Raw genomic sequence first — 21904 nt, forward strand, 5'->3', positions numbered from 1 at the left:
TTCTCTGGATAGCCTACAGACAGTCAGGTTGTAATTCTTTATTAGGCATAGCCTAATTCACTTTTTACGCATTGTTGACTTTCCTTATGGCCACCATTGCTCTTATGGCTCCAGTTGCAATCTTGGGTTTATTTGTATACAATCAATAGGCTATGCTTTTAGTTGATGCCGTTTCTCTATAATAAGCCTACAGTATAGGCTATCTTCATTTAACATATTGAGAATGAGAATAGATTTGCTTGGCTGCACAAGTTGTCTGCACCCCTCCTAGTCGGATAGGCTACACATTATCATGGCATTGTCCTCCTCCCGTGCCCCATCCCATTTCCAATTCTATGCACACTGAGCTTTGGGAGCTTTTGGGTTTCTAAGCAACGCTCTTTTCAATAAAACTGTAACACAAGATTCAACATTCAAGATTCTTTATTTGTCACGTGCATACAAGTATACAGTGAAATGCAAAAGTGACAGTGCCACAGAGTAGTGCAACAATACAATAAGTTTTAAAATAGAATAAAATAAAAATAGAAGTACTAAAAAATATACAGTATGGACAGTATAAACAGTATAAACAATATGAACAATATAAGCAGTAAGCAATATAAACAGCAGATGGATGATTATGCGTGTGCATGTGTGTAACACTTTACATTATAATACAGCAATTGGTTGAGGGCAATATGTGGCTGTACTATAGCTTTGGAATTAAAGTTTCCGAAATCAAATCATTAAGTGAAATAAATTGGAAGCAAATCAAGGGGAAAAACACACCACACATTTTTGCTAATTTAGAACAAAACGTTAGCCATTGTATTTATGTCAAGGCAGTAGGTCTATCTCAGCGCGCATAATTCTGCCGGACGAACTTTAATATGTCGGAACCTTTCTTCGGCGATTGTGCGTTGATCGGAAATGTAGCAGTAGCACGTGCTCGTTTACAAGTCTTCATGCTGTCAACCTCACGGCATTTATTGGGACTACAAATGGATTGCCTCAGGGTATTAGAGTTATACAGCGGTATCGGAGGGATGCATTATGCCTTAAAAGGTATGTGAACTTATCCATACCTGTGTCACAACCGACCTTCTTTTTGCTTTTGCAAGGCAAGCATGCAGAAGATGGCAAGCAGGTTACGCTAGCTAACTACTGTAGATACCTAGCCCTACCTGCCAGCCAGAACACACCAGTTTTACTTAAGGCATGTCTATCTTGCTTTTAACAGTATGTTATATTTTACATAGTTGTTAGTTAGCTGAGATCAAAGCTGTTTACCACATGTAAACATGACAGGGTGTTGAACCACCTAGCTGGCTTGGCTATAGCCCACTCTGTCATGCTTTAGCTTTCAACAGGTGTCACTGTCCTCATTCATACAGTCTACTTATGGGTGTGTCAGAGTCAACAGAAAATGTCCACCGCATACTGATGCACAATGTCTGTTTACCATTAACTGGCCTAAGCACATCAGCAAGACACCAGACCTCAGTGGCAGTACCTACTGTATTCTTAGCTATACTGTAGATGTCCATCTTCTCATGTTGATTAAGATGTATAATAATTATCTTTCCTCAGAGAGTTGTGTATCTGCAGAGGTCGTGGCTGCAGTGGATGTCAACACCACAGCCAATGAGATCTACAAACACAACTTCCCCAACACATCCCTTCGGCCCAAGACCATAGAGGTGAGAGAGGAGTAATATGTCTATGGGTTGAGCTCTCTGACCTCCAGGCTCTGGTTCACAAGACTTGGCATCTTGAAATGCAATAATCTAGGGTTAGCCTCAATCATTCACACATAATAATATTAGTCTTTTGGCTTTTTACTTACTGAGGCCCACTCGATGCATATTTGGCAAGTGCTGTTTTACCATGGAAAAGGTAGCTTGTACATGTAGTTATATATGTACAAGCTATACATATAGTATAGTTTTTTATACAACATACATCCAGGCTGTTTTTTTTATTTTTACCCCCACCGCTCCCATTGCCCCATGACTGGATTTTCTTTTTTACTGGAGTAATTGGCTGTCTTCGGTAAAAGAATAACTGAGGAAGTTTAGTGAGGGGTAAAGGTTGTCTGTTGTGTCAGCATCCAGTAATGATGCACAAATTTCTGTCTTCTTCAAACTTCATCAACTCCCCTTTAAACTAGGATCAGAAAAAAAAAAGATGTTTGACTTTGTTCTTGAGGTGGATTTAGCAAGTCCAGCCAGGGGATTACTGATTTTATCAAGTCTGACATGTTGCAAAACTGTCTTTATTGGTTGTAAAATTACGAACATATGCTTCTAAGAGGTAATGGTTACCCAAAGACTGACACTGATTCCTATAGTCCCATGCTTACAGAATAAGCTATCAATCATCAGTCATAAACACATGGCACATAAATGTTGCATATGGGTAGAAAACATACATAGTGAACATCAACAATAGACATTTATCAACAGGATTTGTCAGATGAGCTAAAGTACTTTGATTTGATTTCAGGGAATGACATTGGATGATTTCAACAAACTAGCATTTGATATGATTTTGATGAGTCCCCCATGCCAGCCTTTCACAAGGTAGGTGTGTGTGTGTGTGTGTGTGTGTGTGTGTGTGTGTGTGTCTGTGTGTGTGTCTGTGTGTGTGTCTGTGTGTGTGTCTGTGTGTGTGTCTGTGTGTGTGTGTGTGTGTGTGTGTGTGTGTGTGTGTGTGTGTGTGTGTGTGTGTGTGTGGTCAATACCAAATGTTGGTAAGCACTTACAGTAGACAATGCTTCCTATAAATAAAACCCAGCATTGCATGAGGAAGTTGGGTAGGTTCAGTAGGTTCACTGAGGACAATGTCTTGTCAAACAGGCCTATATACTGCAAATGAGTATCAAAAGGACTTAGCAATCTTCTCCCCTTCCATAGGATCGGCTTGCAAGGTGACGTTTCTGACCCCAGAGCCAAAAGCTTTCTCTACATCCTGGATCTCCTACCAAGGTCAGACATTCGCAGGATCACTGTAACCCCTGGTGCTTGTCACGCTTCCCAATACTCACATTTAGTTTTAGTTTTACACAGGATAGCCTTCTCTCTGCTTGTTCTCTTTCTATCTGCTTGGTTGACCCTGATCCAGCCTTTTCCTCCATTACTAAGTCAGGTTCCCTTCTTTGTTGCCTGGCTATTTATGTAGGCATTGATCCATTCTTTCTGGTTGCATCTATTGTTTAATATCCTTTATTTTTCTTGAACAAAGGGAGGTAAAATCCTGTTGCATGGTCGGTGTATATTATTGAAATGTTATGAGAATATTTTCAGAAACAAGACATTCAAATCAGTCTAAATTGCATTTTTTTCATGAATAAATGCATGCCCTGCCCTTTCTTGACCCTAGGCTCAGCAAGCTACCACGCTTCATTCTTTTGGAGAATGTGAAAGGATTTGAGACCTCCTCCGCCAGGTAACCATGGAGATGGGGTGAGCCCTGCGCTCTGGAGGGTCACCATGGTGACACAGTTGGCAGCCAATGGGGTCCTGGGACAGGCTGTTTGTTTTGCTTGTCTTTGTCACTGTGGATCTGTACGAGAACTTTCTCAACCAGCCTCAGAATAATATATCCTCAGACAGCTATTACAACTATGTAATTATATCATACTGCTATAATCACAAATTGCCCAATTAATTACAATTAATTACCATCTTATCATAGTGGTAAGCCTTAAATGGATATTGCAGATATTTTCTGTCAGGCTGAGATGACAAACACGTCTTCTGAATAGTCTGTTCTACTCTGCCATAGGGACTCTTTGGTGAAAACACTCAAGGACTGTGAGTACACGTACCAGGAGCTCATGATCTCTCCGACAAGTGTAAGACATCCACTTTTTTGTTTTAGCATACAGATGTGCTTGATGAGCAGCATACACATCAACTTGATGGTCTAGCCTCCCCTATCCCTCTTCCCAGTTGGGCATTCCAAACTCAAGACTACGCTACTTCCTCATTGCCAAGGCAACACCCGGATCCTTCTCCTTCCACACCTCTTCAGAGGTGAGGCCCATTCACCTCAACACTGATCATGTTATAGAGAGATAGCTAAACATAGTTGTCTTATACTGTACAGCCTATATAAATCAATGGCTTTAGATTTCTATGCGTAGACCTGTAGAAATCCTGGTTTTATACATTGGGCATAGCATAACAACTTTTGTTCAACCTATCTCCCCCTTATGAGCAGATTCTGGAGGGTTTCCCACACCCTGCGGAGAGGGACATTTCAGACCATTCCCAAGCCTCACACAGTTCCTGTAGAACCTCCTTCCATGAGGAAGACAAGAGGGACGGAGAGGAAGAGGGGCGTATCCTGTACAAACTGGAGACTGCCCAGGACGCTGAGAGGAAGAGCAGTCAGAACAGTGACCAGTCGGTCAGACAGATCAAAGACTTCCTGGAGGAAGAGAGGGGGGAGGGAGAGGGGGGAGAGGAGATGGAGAAGTACCTGCTGCCCCCTAAGACCCTGCTCCGCTACGCCCTGCTCATGGACATAGTCAGGCCCACCTGTAGGAGATCAGTCTGCTTTACTAAAGGGTACAGCCTCCACCTACACAGTGACAGACACAGTAGAATGTATCATAGCATAGAAACATGTTATAGTATACTGTAACCATGGCCTAACTAAGTATAGCATTGCATAGTATAATCAGTACCATGCATTTATCTTGGTTAGTTTGCTATTCGGTTAGTATTTTTACATACATTTGTTTTACAGCATACATTTGTTATTTACTGTTAACCAGATGTTCTGTCCCTTGATATTCAACAGATATGGACACTATGTAGAGGGAACAGGTTCAGTGCTTCAGTCATGTATGGAAACAGAGGTATGTGTTGACTAAGATTAGATTAGATTAGATTCAACTTTATTGAAGTGACTAAGTCACTGTGTCTGTCATTCGTGTCACATGTGACATACTGTTGAGCTTATTGTGTGTTTGTTCCTCTCAGATGGAAGCAGCGTTTAAGGGTCTGGAGCTGCTATCAGAGGAGCAGAAACTGAAGCAGCTTTCCAGCATAAAGCTACGCTACTTCACCCCCAGAGAGATAGCCAACCTCATGGGCTTCCCTGTGCACTTCAGTGAGTTGTTTAGTCACCAATAGCCACTCTCTTAATGTCCCCCCCCCCCTCCTTTGAAACATGTTAGAACAGTTTTAGAAGGTACTTAAGTTGTTGAAGTATCTTGTGAATTTCTTTGAAGCATTAATGCATGCTGATGTAATGTCATGTAATGTATGACCTCTGAGTAGTTTGCTCTGTGTAGCCAGGTTAGTGTCTGTGCTAACTAAGCCTAATGAACTAGTTTATCTATAGGAAGGATTTAGTGTAAGGAGCTTATAGTGTGCAGTGATATGAGGAGAGAGGGTAGAGGACATGGGAAAGAAGGCCAGGAGGGGGTTGAGGAGGGGGACCAGGAAGGACTAAGTTGATGAGAGGAGTTCTTGATCCAAAGCTCTCAATCAGGACAGGAATGACTCCAGTTATTTGTAAGACCTAGAGTGATGTAATGATTTGTTTCCCCTTTTTTCTAGCCTTCCCAAAGAATATCTCTGCCAAGCAGCAGTACAGAGTCCTGGGCAACAGTCTGAATGTGCATGTGGTGGCCAGGCTCATACAGCTGATGGTATCCTAACCAAAAGACATTCTGGTTGTAGGAACAGACTGTTTTTTCCTGTCAAACGTGTTAACTGAGGCTTACTATTGGAGGACCAAGTTGAAGTCACCATCTGTTCTTCTTTTTCACTGAGCACTTTATTAGGAACACTATACTAATACTGGGCAGGGCCTCCCTTTGCTCTCAAAACAGCCTCATTGGCATTGATTCCACAAGATGTTGGAAACATTGCTTTGAGATTGTGGTCCATGATGCCATGATTGCATCACACAATTCCTGCAGATTTTTCAGGTGCACTTTCAAGCTGTGAATCTCCGGTTCTACCACATCCCAAAGGTGTTCTATTGGATTCAGATCCGGTGACTGGGAAGGCCACTGAAGAACACTGAACTCATTGTCATGTTCATGAAACCAGTTTGAGATGACTTTTGCTTTGTGACATGGTGCATTATCCTGCTGGATGTAGCCATTAGAAGATGGGTAAATTGTGGCCATGAAGGGATGTACATGGTCAGCAACAATACTCAAATAGGCTGTGGCATTCAAGCGACGATTGATTGGTAATAACAGGCCCAAAGTGTGCCAAGAAAACATTCCCCACACCATTACACCACCTCTACCATGAGAAGGTGTACAGGTGTTCCTAATAAAGTGCTCAGTGAGTGTATGTATTAACAACCCTCTGTGAATGGGATGCTACGGTGCATGGACTTCATGGCAGAATCATGCAGATTCCTTTGAATTTTTCATTTGAATTTTAAAGCTGCAACCTTGTTGGTTCATATTGTGAATAAATGATTTGTATTTCATTACTTCGCTCTTATTTATTAACCTATATGTATGATTGATTTTTGTATTGCATCGTGACCTTACAGTAGTCATTATGATTCTACCCATCCTTGTTGAATGTTCATGTTCATCAAGGAAGTCCAAAAACGTTGAGGAACAAATTTTATTGAACTCATTTGGACCATTGTATTGTAGCTATCATGTCAGCTGCTTCAGACAGCTCCTCCTGTGTTACTGTTACCTAATGTTCACCGCAGTTCCTAACCTCTGGTTACTCATCTCTAAAACCATGTGATGGACCAAGTCAATCACCCAATAAAGTGCTAAAACATGTAATTATGCTACAATGCCCCCCCCCCTCCCCCTTGCCTCCGTAAGTAATTTTGGGGGCTTTATGGTTCTGAGTGAGCAGTCCTCTGGGAAGTGTAGGGTCGAAGTGCACCCCTGTTCTGTTGTGGTGGCATTAGAGTGTGTGTGTCAGGTCAAACGACAGTATAGTGTCTGAAGAGTGTCCTGGGACCAGCAGTCTCAGCATGGCTCGGACACAGGGGCTCTCCTGGCTACTCTTCGGCCTCCTCTTCTTGGCTGGACTACAGTGTGACCAAGGGGAGCATGCCCAAGGCCGCAGTAAGAGGGACATCAGCAGTGACCAGTGAGTTTGATGATAACAGCGGATTTTACCCTAAGTGATGATGGATGTTGGGCTTGTCGATATACAGCCAGATTTACTAATGTGGTTTTCAACTTGCGATGCAATGAGATTAAATGTCATATTTTGTCCATATTTAGTGAACAATAAACAATGCAGCATGATATTTTGCTAATTTCCTAACCATGGCCTGCTGTTCTTATCGGTCTATGTATAAATGTGGAAATACAGCTCAAGAGTAGCACCATGTTTTATATTCTATCCTATCTGGTGGTATCATCCACAGGCCACGTATGTTATCAGACAATGGAAATCTGGTGTTCTCTACTGGAGATTACAAAGAGATCCGCTTCCAGACCTCAGGGTCAGGGAGTGTCAAAGTGGGGTCTGAGGACCTCACTCAACTCATGGGTCAGGTAAGGACACGCACGCACACACACACACACACACACACACACACATCCATCCATCCATCCATCCATCCCTGGATTTTTACAGTACACAGCCTCTTCCGTTATGCTGAGGTTCATAACCCATGCATAATCTTATCAGACAACCATCTCATTATCACCATGGACATGGTAAACAACATAATGCACTGGGGGTTGATTTTGTTATGGGCAGTTGCGTGTAAAAGGATAAAATGTGAAATTCATCAGAGCATATTAAATTGGGTGTCAAATGAAAGCTAAGAGGCTATATTTTAGAGAAATTAAGTCAGAAACACATTTCTCAACCCTTCCATCATAAAATAGGGATAAGCAAAGGCTTTGACTTCTGAGTTTCAAAGGCAGATTTATGTTTTGTGAGTTTTTTTTAATTTTTTTAATCAATTTCCCTTTTTAATGTTATATATAAGTTGATAAAATAATACATTATTGCCTTAATGAGAGTGTAAGGTATATGTCTACATTTGTTTTCCTATTTTAGCTACGTGATCACATATAGAATGACATTCAAATCCTGAAAGTATGCATTTCTGTGGGGCACCCATTTACTCTCTAATCATCATTCTGCTCAACAAACTGTTAGACGTGCATGTGTCCTACGTGCATGTATGCATAGAGTTGTATAGTTTGTCAAGCTTTTCTATCAAGGGTCATCTCTTATGAGTCCCAGGGTCGTTCTGTTACCGTGGAATTGCCCTTATCAAGTTAACTTGATTACAGAGATATCTTCAGGAACTTATTTCCGTTATTCCATGTGTGCAGTGTGCAGTGTGCAGTGTGCAGTGTGCAGTGTGCAGTGTTTAGTAGCCAAGTTCTCGTGGTTCTCCTCATATGAGAGTATGAATCATTAACAATTTGGAGCACTCTGCAATTCCACAAGATCTTGACCAAAGATTAAAAGACAACAAATCTTGTTCCTAAACACGTTTGATTTCACAGTAATTCATTTGATGACATTGAGATTTAAGTCAAGCATGTTATTATAAAGGATTTACCTGACAGTAGGTACAGGTGTTATATCTTATCATTGCTCAGATACATCTACTGTAACAACATAACCTGGTTGCTCCATACTTCTACAATCTACATACTTCAACTACAACTACTGTGTAATGAAACAGTTGCATTTTAACCACTAAATTCAAAGTGTAAATCCTATCACTCCTCATATATACTGTATGGTTACAAGTGATTTTACCTCTCATTCTGTACTATTTCAGATCAAGACTAACAAAGCTGACATTGACACTCTAAAAGCCGGCGGTGGGACATCTCCTGATGTCACAAACAATCTCAACCAGCTCAACACACGGGTCAGCCGCCTCCCATTTCCTACTTTGTGCTCTCGTATCTATTTCTGGTACAATGACATGTATTTTCATAAACGCTCTGAAATTATAGTTTTCTATCCTCTGATTCCAGGTCTCAGCACTTGAAACAAAAGTGACATCACTAGAACAGGTAAATACCCTATATGCTAGAATATAGTGCATTGCAAATATGTCGTAGAAGTTGCAGACTTCCCTAACCCCTTCCTTCTTCTCTCTCTTAAGACAGTACAAAGGAGGACATGTGGTAGTAACCCATGTCAGAATGGTGGCACCTGTCTGGATCTCCTGGACTCATACCACTGCATGTGTACTAACAACTGGTCGGTGAGTGGGAACTGGACTGTGGTCTAATCATTCATATGTACTGTATGTCTGGGATTGTCAGCTGATGAACGGATACAGTGTATGGATTCATTATCACTTGAATCCTCTGCAGGGTCCTAATTGTGCTACAGATGTAAATGAGTGTCAGACCTTTGCCGGGACGGCTCAGGGATGCCAGAACGGAGCCACATGTGTTAACAACCCTGGATCTTTCTCGTAAGACTCTACAGTACACTGTATTTTTCAACAGCAGCACACATTTATTAATACAGCCTGTATGCTAAGGTGTCTCTGTCCCCACAGACTTTGATTGACGTTTTTTTCTGTTCATATTTCTAATCCAGTTGCACTTGTTCTCCCGAGTGGTCCGGGACACTCTGCACGGTTCGCTATGACGACTGTCAGGGAGGTCAGGACCTGTGTGTGCATGGGACGTGCATCGACTCAGACAGAGTCACACCCAACCAGGTAATGTTGAATCTGTCAGGCGTGAAACACATCAAGAGAGATACGATAGAGTTGGTGGTGTCCCCTGTTCTTTTATTGGCTTCATCTGGTCAGAGACAGAACAGTCAGCAGTTTCTCTCAGCCATTAGACGACCCCATTAAGGTAAAGGAAAAGAAAAAAGGACTAGACATGAGTACTAGTGGTGTGTAAAGAGCTCGTGAAAGCCAAAGTGGCTTGATTAATAAAGATTGTCGAGACAAGGTCATTTTTCAGCCAATGACCCTTTCCCTTTGCTTCAAGCAATTAGCTTGCAGTGATATATGGTCAATTAGCTTGATGTTGTGTGGAAATGTTCACCAGTGTGAAGGCACCATTTAACATGGTAGATTTATCTAAGTGTGTAAACTGATGAGGTTACAGTCGTACCGCTGCTAGCGTATTCTATACATCACTATGAGAGGATATTCTTTGCAGCTGTAACCAATTACTACTTGAAAATATCAAATGGAATAAGTGGATTGTACGTCATGCAATATCCCTATGACATATTTTATTCACACAAAATGCCCCCCCGTTCTTAATCGAACCGAGTGTCAGTGGAGAATGCCTTGTCTGTCGAGTCACATTTGTGATACACTGTACTTTAGGTGGGTCTAAATGTGGTTTGTTTGATGAATGTTCTGTCTATGAGTTTTCATCTATGCCATATTATTGTCATTGTTCCCTACAGCCCAAGTACAAGTGTATTTGTGACAGTGGTTGGATGTCTCCTGCCGGCAACACAGCCTGCATTGAAGATGTGAATGAGTGTAACCTTCCCAACAAGCCTTGCTCCACCAACCCCCTTGTGGACTGTTTCAACACCCAGGGGTCATTTTACTGTGGGTCCTGTCCAGCAGGTAAGGCCTGGTCACAGTGTCTTTATCATCGATGGTAAAATGAATAGGGTTTCATGAAAGCCTAAAATGACTTCCACCTTATGGTTGCCTCTTCTAGCCTCCGAAATATCATGTTTTTCTCTTGAACAAAAGTGCTCTTGTATTTAGTTTTACAAGAGTACTGTAAATATTGGATCTAGGAGAAATACACAGAAATACACCACAATTAAGTTGTACTGTGTTCATTTGGTTTAGACGTGGGAAAGTACAGCAAGCACAGGATTGCCATCATGAGGGTTATTGAATATGAACTGAACACTGCTCCCTTGTAGTACAACTCACTCAGATAGTGTTGTGACATTAAGGGGTATGGATCATATTTCCTTACTCTGGGACCAATCCCATCCTGATTATACAACCTTTACAGAGGAACAGAGTCCTCTCTGTAACATTCAAACAGGGTAGTAGGCCTACAGTACAGTACTTTGTGGGCGTTGGTCAATTGTACGCATCCTCTTAAGAAACAAGAATTGCATATAGATATATACAGTATGTGTAACAGTGACTCTTGAACATGCCTGTGTCTAATCCTGTGGTCTGTCCTCCCTCAGGTTGGCAGGGCAACGGCTACAGCTGTCAGGATGTGGACGAGTGTTCCACCAACAATGGAGGCTGCTCCACCTCTCCCACAGTTCAATGCCTCAACACCATGGGCTCCTTCCACTGTGGACCCTGTCCTCCAGGTAACTGTATATGTCCCCCTTACAGATACTCTGATGGTACTCTGATACAGCTCACATACACTGACCTTACCCAAAGTGATCGTGCATAATGTTCTGTGGTGTAACTCAGATTGAACTGGTAAGTGCCACAGAAGAAAGCGGCCCTTGTTTCTCCTCTCTCTTTGGTTCTTGCAGATGCCAGTTGGCAGATGAAGGCCCGCTGACTCATGGTGGTTTACTGTAATCGTGTTCTAAGCAGATTTATACAACAGGTTGATCAAATGAAGCATTGTGATTGGCCAAGAAGCATTCCAGCCGTTCTGATCCGCTATATCAGCATGGCTACCTCATCAATTTCACCTGCAAATTGTATACATACGCCATAAACAGTCTTCAGGATATTGTAGCTTTAAAACATTTTTTTTTTTTAAATTCAATAACGAAAATGTTGCAATGGAAGGATTCTGACCTATGACCGCATCACAGCCATTACGATATCCATGATATAGCACACCTTCTTGTGTGTTACTGCTTAAGTCTGTGTAGTGTAGGAGCCTACTCTCTCCTTCCCCATTGTGTTCGGTTTCTATTTTCATCTTCCTTTCTATCTGTATCACTCGCTCTCTCCATCACTCTCTCTCATATTTCAGTATCTCTCAGTCTGCCAGTGTACCCTTCATAGTAGAATTTGACTTCATTGTGCTCTGCACAATAATACTTTTTGGGACTCTCTCAATTGTATCAATCTTTGGTTTATATTGTGAGTACTAATAGATATATTGGTTGATTTATTGACTAATTGAGTGATTGATGGATTGATATGTGTCCAGGTTATGAGGGAGATGGAAGGACCTGCACTCAGACCAACATCTGTGCCACTAACAATGGAGGCTGCTACCCCCTGGCTACCTGTTCTGCCACTCCAGGTACACACACACACACACACACACACACACACACACACACACACACACACACACACACACACACACACACACACACACACACACACACACACACACACACACACACACACACACACACACACACACACACACACACACACACACACACACACGCGTCCATATCTATAGTTGTTTTACTGCACCGCATGACCAGTGGCAATGTGGATAAGAAAGGGCCATTAAGACAGGCATTTACAGCTTTACTACATTCCTACCTCCACCATTACACCCTGCTGAGTGACATCCTCTTTAAAGGCTTTTGGGAGCTCATAGACTAGATCATCATTATGGTATCACATGAGATACAGCTAGAGTACATGGATAAGGGAATAACTGATACTGGACTTTTGCCCCGAGTCCTCGATTCTTTTAGGAGGAAACAAACGACAGAGAAACAGCAAACAGCTGTTGCAGAGTGTTTTATTTCTCTTAACAGACTGTATTTAGCCAGAACATACTGTATACATTGCCCCTGACTGTCTAGAAATGCATAAATATCTTGAATTAATTAAGTGCTCAAAACATTACACATGATACTGTATCATACCTCTGCCTCCAGGCTCCAGCATCCCAGTTTGCACCTGTCCTCCAGGCTACGTAGGAAGTGGCTATGGCCCCACAGGATGTACACTGAGCAGCAACATCTGCCAGACCAACAACCCCTGTGTCAATGGACAGTGTGTGGTGAGTGTGCCATTCTGCCATATTTAACAATGTTGGGTGGTATGACAGATACATGTAGGTATTGCTTGTATGTTGATTACATCCCATAAGGTACTCTTTTTTCTCTCTCCATACATTCAGCCCACAGCCACTGGATACATCTGTACGTGTAACCCTGGTTGGGAAGGGGTGAACTGTGACCAGAACACAAATGAGTGTTCTAGTAACCCATGTCAGAACGGAGGCTCCTGCAACGACGGGACCAACGGATATACCTGCACCTGCACAGATCAGTGGACAGGTCCAAACTGCGAGACCGCTCAGCAAGGTGTGTTTGTGTGTGCGCATACTTGTGCTTGTGTGTATACTGTATGTACTGTAGGTTAGTACTTGTGCAAGTGTGTATTTGTGTGTGTGTGTGTGTGTGTGTGTGTGTGTGTGTGTGTGTGTGTGTGTGTGTGTGTGTAATATGTGTGAATGTGCATGTATGTGTACACTACGATTTGTTTGTGTACATGTGTGTATCAACCTGTATCTGTGTGTTTCAGTGTGCGGCGGTTACCTGAATGGTCTAGCCGGTACGTTCAGCTATCCCAACACTCCAGGGGGTGACGAGTATGACCACCTGGTCAGCTGTGCCTGGGTCATCAGAACTGACTCTGACAAGGTCAGTCTCATCCATCGCTCCCAAACTACGCTGTAAGCATCGCAAGGCTTTGTATTGCCTTTACCATTCAGAGACAACCTCTAATGTAATGTGTCAATTGTGTGTGTTTCCCTCCAGATTATCCGGATCACCTTCCCCCACTTTGAGCTGGAGGTCAGCACCAACTGTAACTACGACTTTCTTCAGATTCACGACGGCGACAGTGCCTCAGCCTACCAGATTGGAAAGTACTGTGGCACCAACGCCCCTGCTGAGCTTTTTAGCTCCCACAATACCCTCTACTTCTGGTTCCGATCTGACCACTCCATCAATGCAGGGGGCTTCACCGTGGCCTGGCAGTCACAGGCACCAGGTGTGTGTGTGTGTGTGTGTGTGTGTGTGTGTGTGTGTGACTGGCCCTGGAAAGTAGCATTTTACAATGGACATATGGGCATATCTGATCTGTACCCTTCTGTTCACCCCCAGTCTGTGGTGGCGACCTGACCGCCTCCTACGGTAACATTAAGTCCCCTGGTTACCCTGGCAACTACCCTCCCAACCGCGATTGCTATTGGACGGTGGACGTGAACCCTGGCCTGCTCATCACCTTTGCCTTCGGAACCCTGCATCTGGAACAACACCCCGACTGTAACTATGACTACCTGGAGGTGAGGCACCATGACAACACCAAGATGTTAGTTCAGCAGTCTGTTCCTGCCCAGCACTAACACATTCCTGAGTCAACTAATGAAGGGCTTGATGACTGGTTGAATCAGATGCGTTAGCACTGGGCTGGAACAAAAGCATGCACACCCATGTGCACTGGAATAGAGAGAATACGCTTATATATAATCAGAACCTAAATGTGTTCTAGCTCTCCTACAGTAAATATCCCGGTTGTCTGTCTTTGCCCTGGTTCTGGGTTCTAGATCCGGGATGGTCTCCTCCCAGAGGATCAGGTTCTGGGGAAGTTCTGCGACACGCTATCTCCTGCCCCCATCCAGACCACAGGACCAGCTGCATGGATCCACTTCCACTCAGACTACATCACCGCTGACCAAGGCTTCCACATCACATACACCACTTCTCCATGTAGGAAGCCTGATCATTTACTTTCATTATTCAGATTCTGGCTGAGATGAAAGGAGAAGCTCTTTCAAGTTTTCACAATCATATCTCTATCTTTGCACAACACAATACAAATACAATCCTATGTGTTCTCACCTTCCATGTGTTAATGTCTCCAGTTGGTATATTTCCCCAGTTCCCCAAAAACAGTTGTACACCAGTAGGTGGGCCTGAGGAAATCCTTAACAGAAAGTATAATCTCTGATTGTGTTTTAGCTGACCCGGGCTGTGGGGGCACCTACACAGACAGTGAGGGCATCATCATCTCTCCCAACTGGCCCAATAACTACGCTCACAATCGCCAGTGTATCTACCTCATCCGCCTGCCTCCCAACGAAATTATTTCCCTCAACTTCACACACATGGACCTGGAGTCCCACAGTGGCTGCATGTTTGACTATGTGGAGGTACAACTAAGAGTGTGTGTGTGTGTGTGTGTGTGTGTGTGTGTGTGTGTGTGTGTGTGTGTGTGTGTGTGTGTGTGTGTGTGTGTGTGTGTGTGTGTGTGTGTGTGTGTGTGTGTGTGTGTGTGTGTGTGTGTGTGTGTGTGTGTGTGTGTGTGTGTGTGTGTGTGCATGCATGCCGCCTGTATGTCTGCATGGCTGTCCTGTACCTCTTGATATCAAGCGATGTTGCTTGTGATCGCTATTACGTTCCATGTCTCAGGTACGTGATGGGGACGGAGAGACGCACCCTCTGATAGGGAAGTACTGCGGCGTCACTCTGCCTGCTCCCATCGTCTCCACCTCTAACAGTCTTTGGCTCCGCTTCAAGTCCGACTTGTCGGTCAGCCGTGCCGGGTTCAGAGCCCTCTACGAAGTCGGTGAGAAACAGTGGCACGCCACAGATACACCAGTATTATACAGTATACTACAGTATATTATCATTTGACATGTGGTTCTAGTAATAATGAGATTTCTTTTTTTTTTTTGGTACTTTTATTGTTCCCCGAGGGGAATTTTTTTTTTTTGCACCACCCCCCTGAGACACACATGTATTGCACACCCCCCACATGTAGTCATGTAGAACAGTATTGAGCATTCATTCTTGACAAGAGAGAGAGGAACCCTTTAAAGACCTGCCACACCGTGGCACATGTCTCATAGATCTCTGCTTCTGTAGTAATTACATTTCCATCCCCCATCCCCCATCCCTCCCCCCCCATGGTTAGTCCAGTAAAAGTGTCAGTGTTGTGTATGATGGATTAAAATGCCTCATACATTGTGTCTGCTGTCCCTTGCCTACATGCATACAGCTCTCTTATTCTGCCAGTTAATTGCCAGTTGTTTTGCTTTGTCTGCACTATTGAACCATACAGTGCAGACCATGCGGATCAGGAGTGGCTGGTATTAATGCCAAATACAGCCTACCTTCCATCTCCACTGAGGGAAATGGACTGTCAGACTGACTACATTAGCACTGCTGTCAGGGCCTGGGCAGAATATTGAATGTGATTCCCAATGCTGACGTATTTCACCCCATATTAGAATGTCTACAGTCAGTGTAGAGGGAGATGCTTGATAGGTGATCCCAAATGAAAGGTTCAGCATTTTCATTATACAATAGATGGTGTTTTAAAGCAATTGGTTTGCAGTCCATTAGAATTAGAAAGGATTTAACATCCTTTCCCAAAAGTCTTAGTACAGTCCACTGCCACTCAGTTTGATTGTTATGAGGTGAACATTTGAGGTGAACATTTGATAGAACAAGACATTGAAATGAGAAAGCAGAAGAGATGAATTCAGTTGAATTTCTATTTCTATTTGTATTTTTCTTAAAGAAATGTCCGGTGTGGCATTGGTTATGGTCCAATACATACAGTAAACACACAGCACATAATACAATGTATCATTACAATCAAGTTCCACACAACACCAGAACAGTTCCAGTCCCAGTTCCAGTCCCAGTCCCAGTCCTAGTTCCAGTCCCAGTCCTAGGCCTAGTCCTAGTCCTAGTCCCAGTCCCAGTCCTAGTCCTAGTCCCAGTCCTAGTCCCAGTCCCAGTCCTAGTCCTAGTCCTAGTCCTAGTCCTAGTCCCAGTCCCAGTCCCAGTCCTAGTCCTAGTCCTAGTCCTAGTCCTAGTCCTAGTCCTAGTCCCAGTCCCAGTCCCAGTCCTAGTCCTAGTCCTAGTCCCAGTCCCAGTCCCAGTCCTAGTCCTAGTCCTAGTCCTAGTCCCAGTCCTAGTCCTAGTCCTAGTCCCAGTCCCAGTCCTAGGCCTAGTCCCAGTCCCAGTCCTAGTCCTAGTCCTAGTCCTAGGCCTAGTCTCACCCTGGTTCTATTCCCTCTCTCTGTGTGTGTGTGTGTGCCCCCCAGGCTGTGGTGGCACCTTCTCTGGCGCCGGTCAGATCCGCTCCCCCTACCACCCCAACGCCTACCCCCACAACAAGGAGTGTGAATGGGTCATCAACCAGCCTCAGGGCTACGTCGTCACCCTCAACTTCCTCTCCTTCGACATCGAGGGAGGCTCCTGTGTCTATGACTACGTGGAGGTATGTGCGGGTCACTTCAGCCCTCTACAGGGCTTCTACTGTACAGTACATCTAGCCTTTCTAAAGAGAGCAGACGAACAGACATAAACATCAACTCTCCCCCAGGTTAGGGACGGCTCCACCCCAAGCTCTACTCTGATTGGCCGATACTGCGGGACCCAGATGCCCGCGTTGCTGCAGTCCACCCAGAGGTCCATGTACATCCGCTTCAAGACAGACTCCTCTGTCACCAACCTAGGCTTCATCGCTGCATACGCCTCTGTGGAAGAAGGTAAGCTTTTAGTGGTCATGGGATATGTACTTCTGTCTTGCCTGGAAGCTCATGTCTCTATATGGGTCGAGTTAGGTGGAAAACTACAGTTTATGTTGACCTGGTTTGAACATTTATGTTGACCTGGTTTGAACATGCCTTTCTGTTTGATGCCATGACAGGTTGTGGCGAGACACTCACTGACCCGTCTGGCACTGTCACCAGTCCTGGCCATCCCACCAACTACCCCCACGGAGCCAACTGTACCTGGTTCATCTCTGTTGCCCCCGGTAACATCATCCGGCTGTCCTTCACCTCCTTCAACCTGGAGTACCACACCAACTGTAACTTTGACTACGTGGAGGTGTATGACAACGGCACTGTGCAGACTGGCACCAAGATTGGCAGGTATACAGTACAACTCCATGCCAACATGTTAGGGACTCTTTAGCTTTGCTTTACCTAAGGATGATGTTTTTATTTATTTATATATATATATGAAATTAGAGTTCACTATGTGATGAAAGAGCATGAATTTGCTGCCTCTGGTCATTAGCCAAAACTCAATGTTTTTAGTACACTCATGAAAATTAAGTTTTTATTGTTTTGCTCTGAAAAACAGATTTTCGGTTTTTCATCCGTCTCTCACCTTCTTTGTTGTCAGATACTGTGGGCGGTCAGTCCCCCCATCCCTGACCAGCACAGACAACCTGATGGCCATCCTGTTTGTGACTGACGCCAGCATCGCAGTCGAGGGCTTCGCTGCCAACTATGTCTCCCTCAACGCCACCACGGGTACAGTTACCCCAGACAACACAGTCAAATAAACCTCTTTACATATCGTATATGTGGGTTATGGGGAGGACAATCCAGCAGAATAGTGGTATCTCCAAACCAAAGCTTTTCCATGGAAAATAGAATAAACAATACGCTTAGAGGAAGAATGCAATAGAAGATTCCAGCCACTGACAACCTTTCCCTCTTTCGAGTTACAGTAATCCAGTCTTTTGCGTTTTGCTAAAATGTTATGTTACTACACATATGAACACCTGCTCCTTCCCAACCATGCCCTTATATTTACCCTGTGTCTCCTCTCTTGTGCCCAGACTGCAGTGCGGAATTCACCTCCCCCACGGGTGAGCTTACCTCCCCCAACTACCCCAGCAACTACCCCATCAACCGTGAGTGCATCTATAAGATCATCGTGGAGATCAACATGCAGATCATGCTCAACTTCACTGACTTTGACCTAGAGGGCATTCAAACCAGCTGCAACTTGGACTACGTGGAGATCAGGTGAGAGGACAGTTGTCCATTGGCCGATTCAGATCTGAAGTCTCATAATGATTTTTGACTCATATGATTGAAATGAACTTACATCGATAGTAGAGTAGAAAGGAACAGTTTCTCCTCATCTAAATACGATGGACTGAGACCAATGTCTGTGATTGAAATAAGATGAGAACTAAGCAAGCACACGCTGTAATGAAAGTACTGTGCATAAACTATACTGTAGCAGAGGCCAGTTCTGGCCTATCTGCACCTCTGTATGATCTCCCATTGATCTCTCTCCTACAGAGATGGCGGATATGAAACATCTCCTCTGATTGGCAAATTCTGCTCCAACCAGAGGCCGCCGGTGATGGTGTCCCATAGCAACCGCCTGTGGATGAAGTTCCGTTCCGACTTCTCAATCACTCGCAGGGGCTTCAGGGCCCACTGGGATGGCTCACAGACAGGTGTGTATGTGTGTGTGTGTGTGTTTTTGTGTGTGCATGTGTGTGTGTGTGTAGTTTATGTGTATTTGTGTTTTCTCAAATAGTCCCCCTCTCCCTGTCCCCTTGCATTATTTCTCTCATATTCCTCTCCTGTCCTAGGCTGTGGAGGTACTCTGACCACATCATCAGGGAGTTTCTCCTCCCCTAACTACCCCCTGCCCTACCACCCCAACGCTGAGTGCTACTGGCTGATCAAAGGCAACGGGGGGAGCCAGGTCCAGCTCTCCTTTGGAGACTTCCACCTAGAGTCCAGCTCCAGCTGCACATATGACTACCTGGCTGTGAGTACAGTACACAACACTGGACAGGACTGACAGCTTTTCCCATGTATGTGAAATTAATATTATTCAGTCCCTCTCTCTCTCTCTCTCGATGTCTCTACCTGTCTGCAGGTATACGATGGGAACAATACTAACGCCCCTGAGCTTGCCAAACTGTGTGGGACTCAGACACCTGCCACCATCAACTCCACTAAAAACGAGCTCTATGTTAAACTTCGCACAGACGGCAGTGTCAGCGCTGGAGGGTTCCTGGCCTCTTATAGAACTAGTGAGCATCTACAGCACACACAGATACCTTTCTTTCTGGAGCTCAAGGGGTGTTTTAAAGTTGGACTAATTCATTAGAAGCCACCAGGCCCTCTAAATACTGGCTGAGCTGTGGCATCCATTTTAGTATAGTTATTGTTTGTCAAGCACATACAGTACTACAAAGCTTTGGCTTAGGCTAAACACAGTTTAAACGTTCTTGGGTCAGCTGAAAGTCAGATAAACCATATCCAAGTGCATACCACACCTCAGTGACTAATCCCAGGGTCCTTTTGGTTAGTTTCCATGGTAACATGGTTCGGTAATGCGCACTTGGGGTTTGGGAGGTGAAGAGTGGAGGTTGGCAGTGAGGTATTCACACCACAAAAGAATGTCACAGAGGAGGGGCACTGGCCTTGGTTTCTATTGTCAGAATCGTAATGGGTTTTCTGGAAGTCTTGCCAAAAGGAGAAGAGGTCACTCCAGTAAGTAAGTCTGTCTAGCTTTGTTCTCTGGTGGTGCCCTTTGCCAACCTGGCTCTAAACTCATGTTCCCATTTGTCTCTGACTCTCTAATTAAGTCATTTAGCAGGGTTAGCTTAGTCGTACAGCAAGGTCAGCTTAGCCCGAAAATATATGTTTGAATCTTACAGATTCCGACAGTGTCATGTCCCTTGTTGGCTTTCATGCCAGAGTTTGACATTTTTGTTCAAAAACAACCATTAAAGTGTTTCAATTCATCCCACTCAATGTTAACATATGGAAAACATTAAAACACTACATTGAAATACCACCCTCATCTCTAAGCACGGCAAACCAAATACACTCACTCACGTGTGTAACCTCTTGATTTTCTCTAGGCTGCCAAGACATGATCATCAGTAACCAGAGGAATGGGGTGATAGAGTCTCTGAACTACCCCAACACCTACCCCCACAACTCCCAGTGCAGCTGGACCATCCAGACCACCATGGGCAACACAATCAACTACACCTTTATGGCCTTCGACCTGGAGGGGAGCAATTATTGCAGCTACGATTACCTCAAGGTGGGCAGCAGGCATGAGCTCAGAGTGGAGGGGTAGGGGGATGGTGGGGGGGTGGGGGTGGGGGGTGAGGGGGGTGGGTATTGTATTAGCATTGTGTCATGGGTTTGTCCATGCATCCCAGGCAGGAAGTATCAGTTTCCTCTGTTCTAATGAATCACCACATGACCACAGCTGGGACTACAGTAGAAGGCTGTGCGGTGACACAGAGGGGAAACAGACTCTCATTGTTATCTGGAGATAGAGTAAACCTTCCTGGTTTGGACCACATCCAACATCAAACACTTTTTTGTGATACATTTTGTATTGGTATTTTCATTTTCAAGTATGAACCACACATATTTGAGGAGCCACAACATCCAACACTATTGATGCGCTTTGTGTTAGATTTAGCTTAACACTGAAAAGTTGCAGTTGTCACCAGTCTTTCTCATGTATTCCTCTTAAGGACAGTAACAGTGGGGCAGGGCTGAGCTCATGTTAAGGCTGTACGGCTACTGTTACAACTACTGTTATTTGAAAGCTGTTTGTGACTGTTTTGGCAGAGAGATACACACTGAATCGCTAACTTTCTCTGGGATTGCTTTTGCCGTGAGTTTCAAGGGAGACCTAATTTATGTACATATGCTCCAGTGGTGGTCTTTCATAGCTTACGTAACACCAGTGAATTGTACGAAGTAACACTTCATGTGCTCAATGGAAGTTGAAAGAAATAAGTGATGTTTTTGTATTGGCCCCTCACGTCACCATGGCAACCCTAACACAGATGACATCATCGGTCCCTGGATGAAATAGGCTCATTATGTTTGTGCAGATTTCCTGGAGACACTCATTCATTGCCTCATGCTGGCACTCTTTAGCTAGGCTGATCTCATCACAGTTTATTTTGCGTACATTCCACAGACATGGAAGACACATGCAACTCAGGGGAGGCTGGTGGAGGTCGAATTCAGAGGACGGGCTCATCATAATGCATGGAATGGAATGTGGAATGGTATCAAACAAACGTGTTTGACACCGTTTTTCATTCCATTCCATGCATTACAATGAGCCTGTCCTCCGATTTCTACTTCCACCAGCCTCCCCTGAGTTGCATGTGTCTTCCTGTCTGTGGAATGTACGCAAAATAAACTGTGATGAGATCAGCCTAGCTTATCTAAACTATAGGGTTCCAAGCCCAGTATTGT

General features: G+C 44.2%; 2 protein-coding genes across 2 annotated transcripts in view; both read left to right on the top strand.

Annotated features, from left to right (window-relative positions):
* Nucleotides 1-919: 919 nt before the first annotated feature.
* trdmt1 (tRNA aspartic acid methyltransferase 1) lies at nucleotides 920-6441 on the top strand. The gene is made up of 11 exons (XM_083678747.1): nucleotides 920-1047; nucleotides 1573-1682; nucleotides 2488-2564; nucleotides 2898-2969; nucleotides 3364-3429; nucleotides 3769-3838; nucleotides 3936-4019; nucleotides 4207-4556; nucleotides 4792-4849; nucleotides 4974-5103; nucleotides 5556-6441. Exons 1-11 carry the CDS (start codon nucleotides 948-950, stop codon nucleotides 5654-5656), a joined length of 1218 nt encoding a protein of 405 aa, XP_083534873.1. The 5' UTR covers nucleotides 920-947; the 3' UTR covers nucleotides 5657-6441.
* Nucleotides 6442-6960: 519 nt separating this feature from the next.
* Nucleotides 6961-21904, top strand: part of cubn (cubilin (intrinsic factor-cobalamin receptor)) — a gene marked incomplete at both ends in the record, with an annotated part of 36088 nt that continues 21144 nt past the window's right edge. Inside the window, 27 exons of the mRNA XM_083682397.1 lie at nucleotides 6961-7079; nucleotides 7363-7492; nucleotides 8746-8838; nucleotides 8948-8986; nucleotides 9079-9180; nucleotides 9293-9396; nucleotides 9525-9648; nucleotides 10359-10527; nucleotides 11118-11249; nucleotides 12059-12154; nucleotides 12753-12877; nucleotides 12998-13184; nucleotides 13405-13523; nucleotides 13641-13875; nucleotides 13989-14170; nucleotides 14432-14594; nucleotides 14847-15037; nucleotides 15297-15453; nucleotides 16943-17118; nucleotides 17224-17389; nucleotides 17551-17776; nucleotides 18033-18163; nucleotides 18475-18664; nucleotides 18947-19107; nucleotides 19246-19427; nucleotides 19539-19695; nucleotides 20533-20720. Of these exons, the coding sequence (XP_083538523.1) occupies nucleotides 6961-7079; nucleotides 7363-7492; nucleotides 8746-8838; nucleotides 8948-8986; nucleotides 9079-9180; nucleotides 9293-9396; nucleotides 9525-9648; nucleotides 10359-10527; nucleotides 11118-11249; nucleotides 12059-12154; nucleotides 12753-12877; nucleotides 12998-13184; nucleotides 13405-13523; nucleotides 13641-13875; nucleotides 13989-14170; nucleotides 14432-14594; nucleotides 14847-15037; nucleotides 15297-15453; nucleotides 16943-17118; nucleotides 17224-17389; nucleotides 17551-17776; nucleotides 18033-18163; nucleotides 18475-18664; nucleotides 18947-19107; nucleotides 19246-19427; nucleotides 19539-19695; nucleotides 20533-20720 (4044 nt within the window). The remainder of the gene's footprint in view (nucleotides 7080-7362; nucleotides 7493-8745; nucleotides 8839-8947; nucleotides 8987-9078; nucleotides 9181-9292; nucleotides 9397-9524; nucleotides 9649-10358; nucleotides 10528-11117; nucleotides 11250-12058; nucleotides 12155-12752; nucleotides 12878-12997; nucleotides 13185-13404; nucleotides 13524-13640; nucleotides 13876-13988; nucleotides 14171-14431; nucleotides 14595-14846; nucleotides 15038-15296; nucleotides 15454-16942; nucleotides 17119-17223; nucleotides 17390-17550; nucleotides 17777-18032; nucleotides 18164-18474; nucleotides 18665-18946; nucleotides 19108-19245; nucleotides 19428-19538; nucleotides 19696-20532; nucleotides 20721-21904) is intronic.

This window comes from Argentina silus (genome assembly GCF_951799395.1).
Source record: "Argentina silus genome assembly, chromosome: 1".
Taxonomy (NCBI): Eukaryota; Metazoa; Chordata; class Actinopteri; order Argentiniformes; family Argentinidae; genus Argentina; species Argentina silus.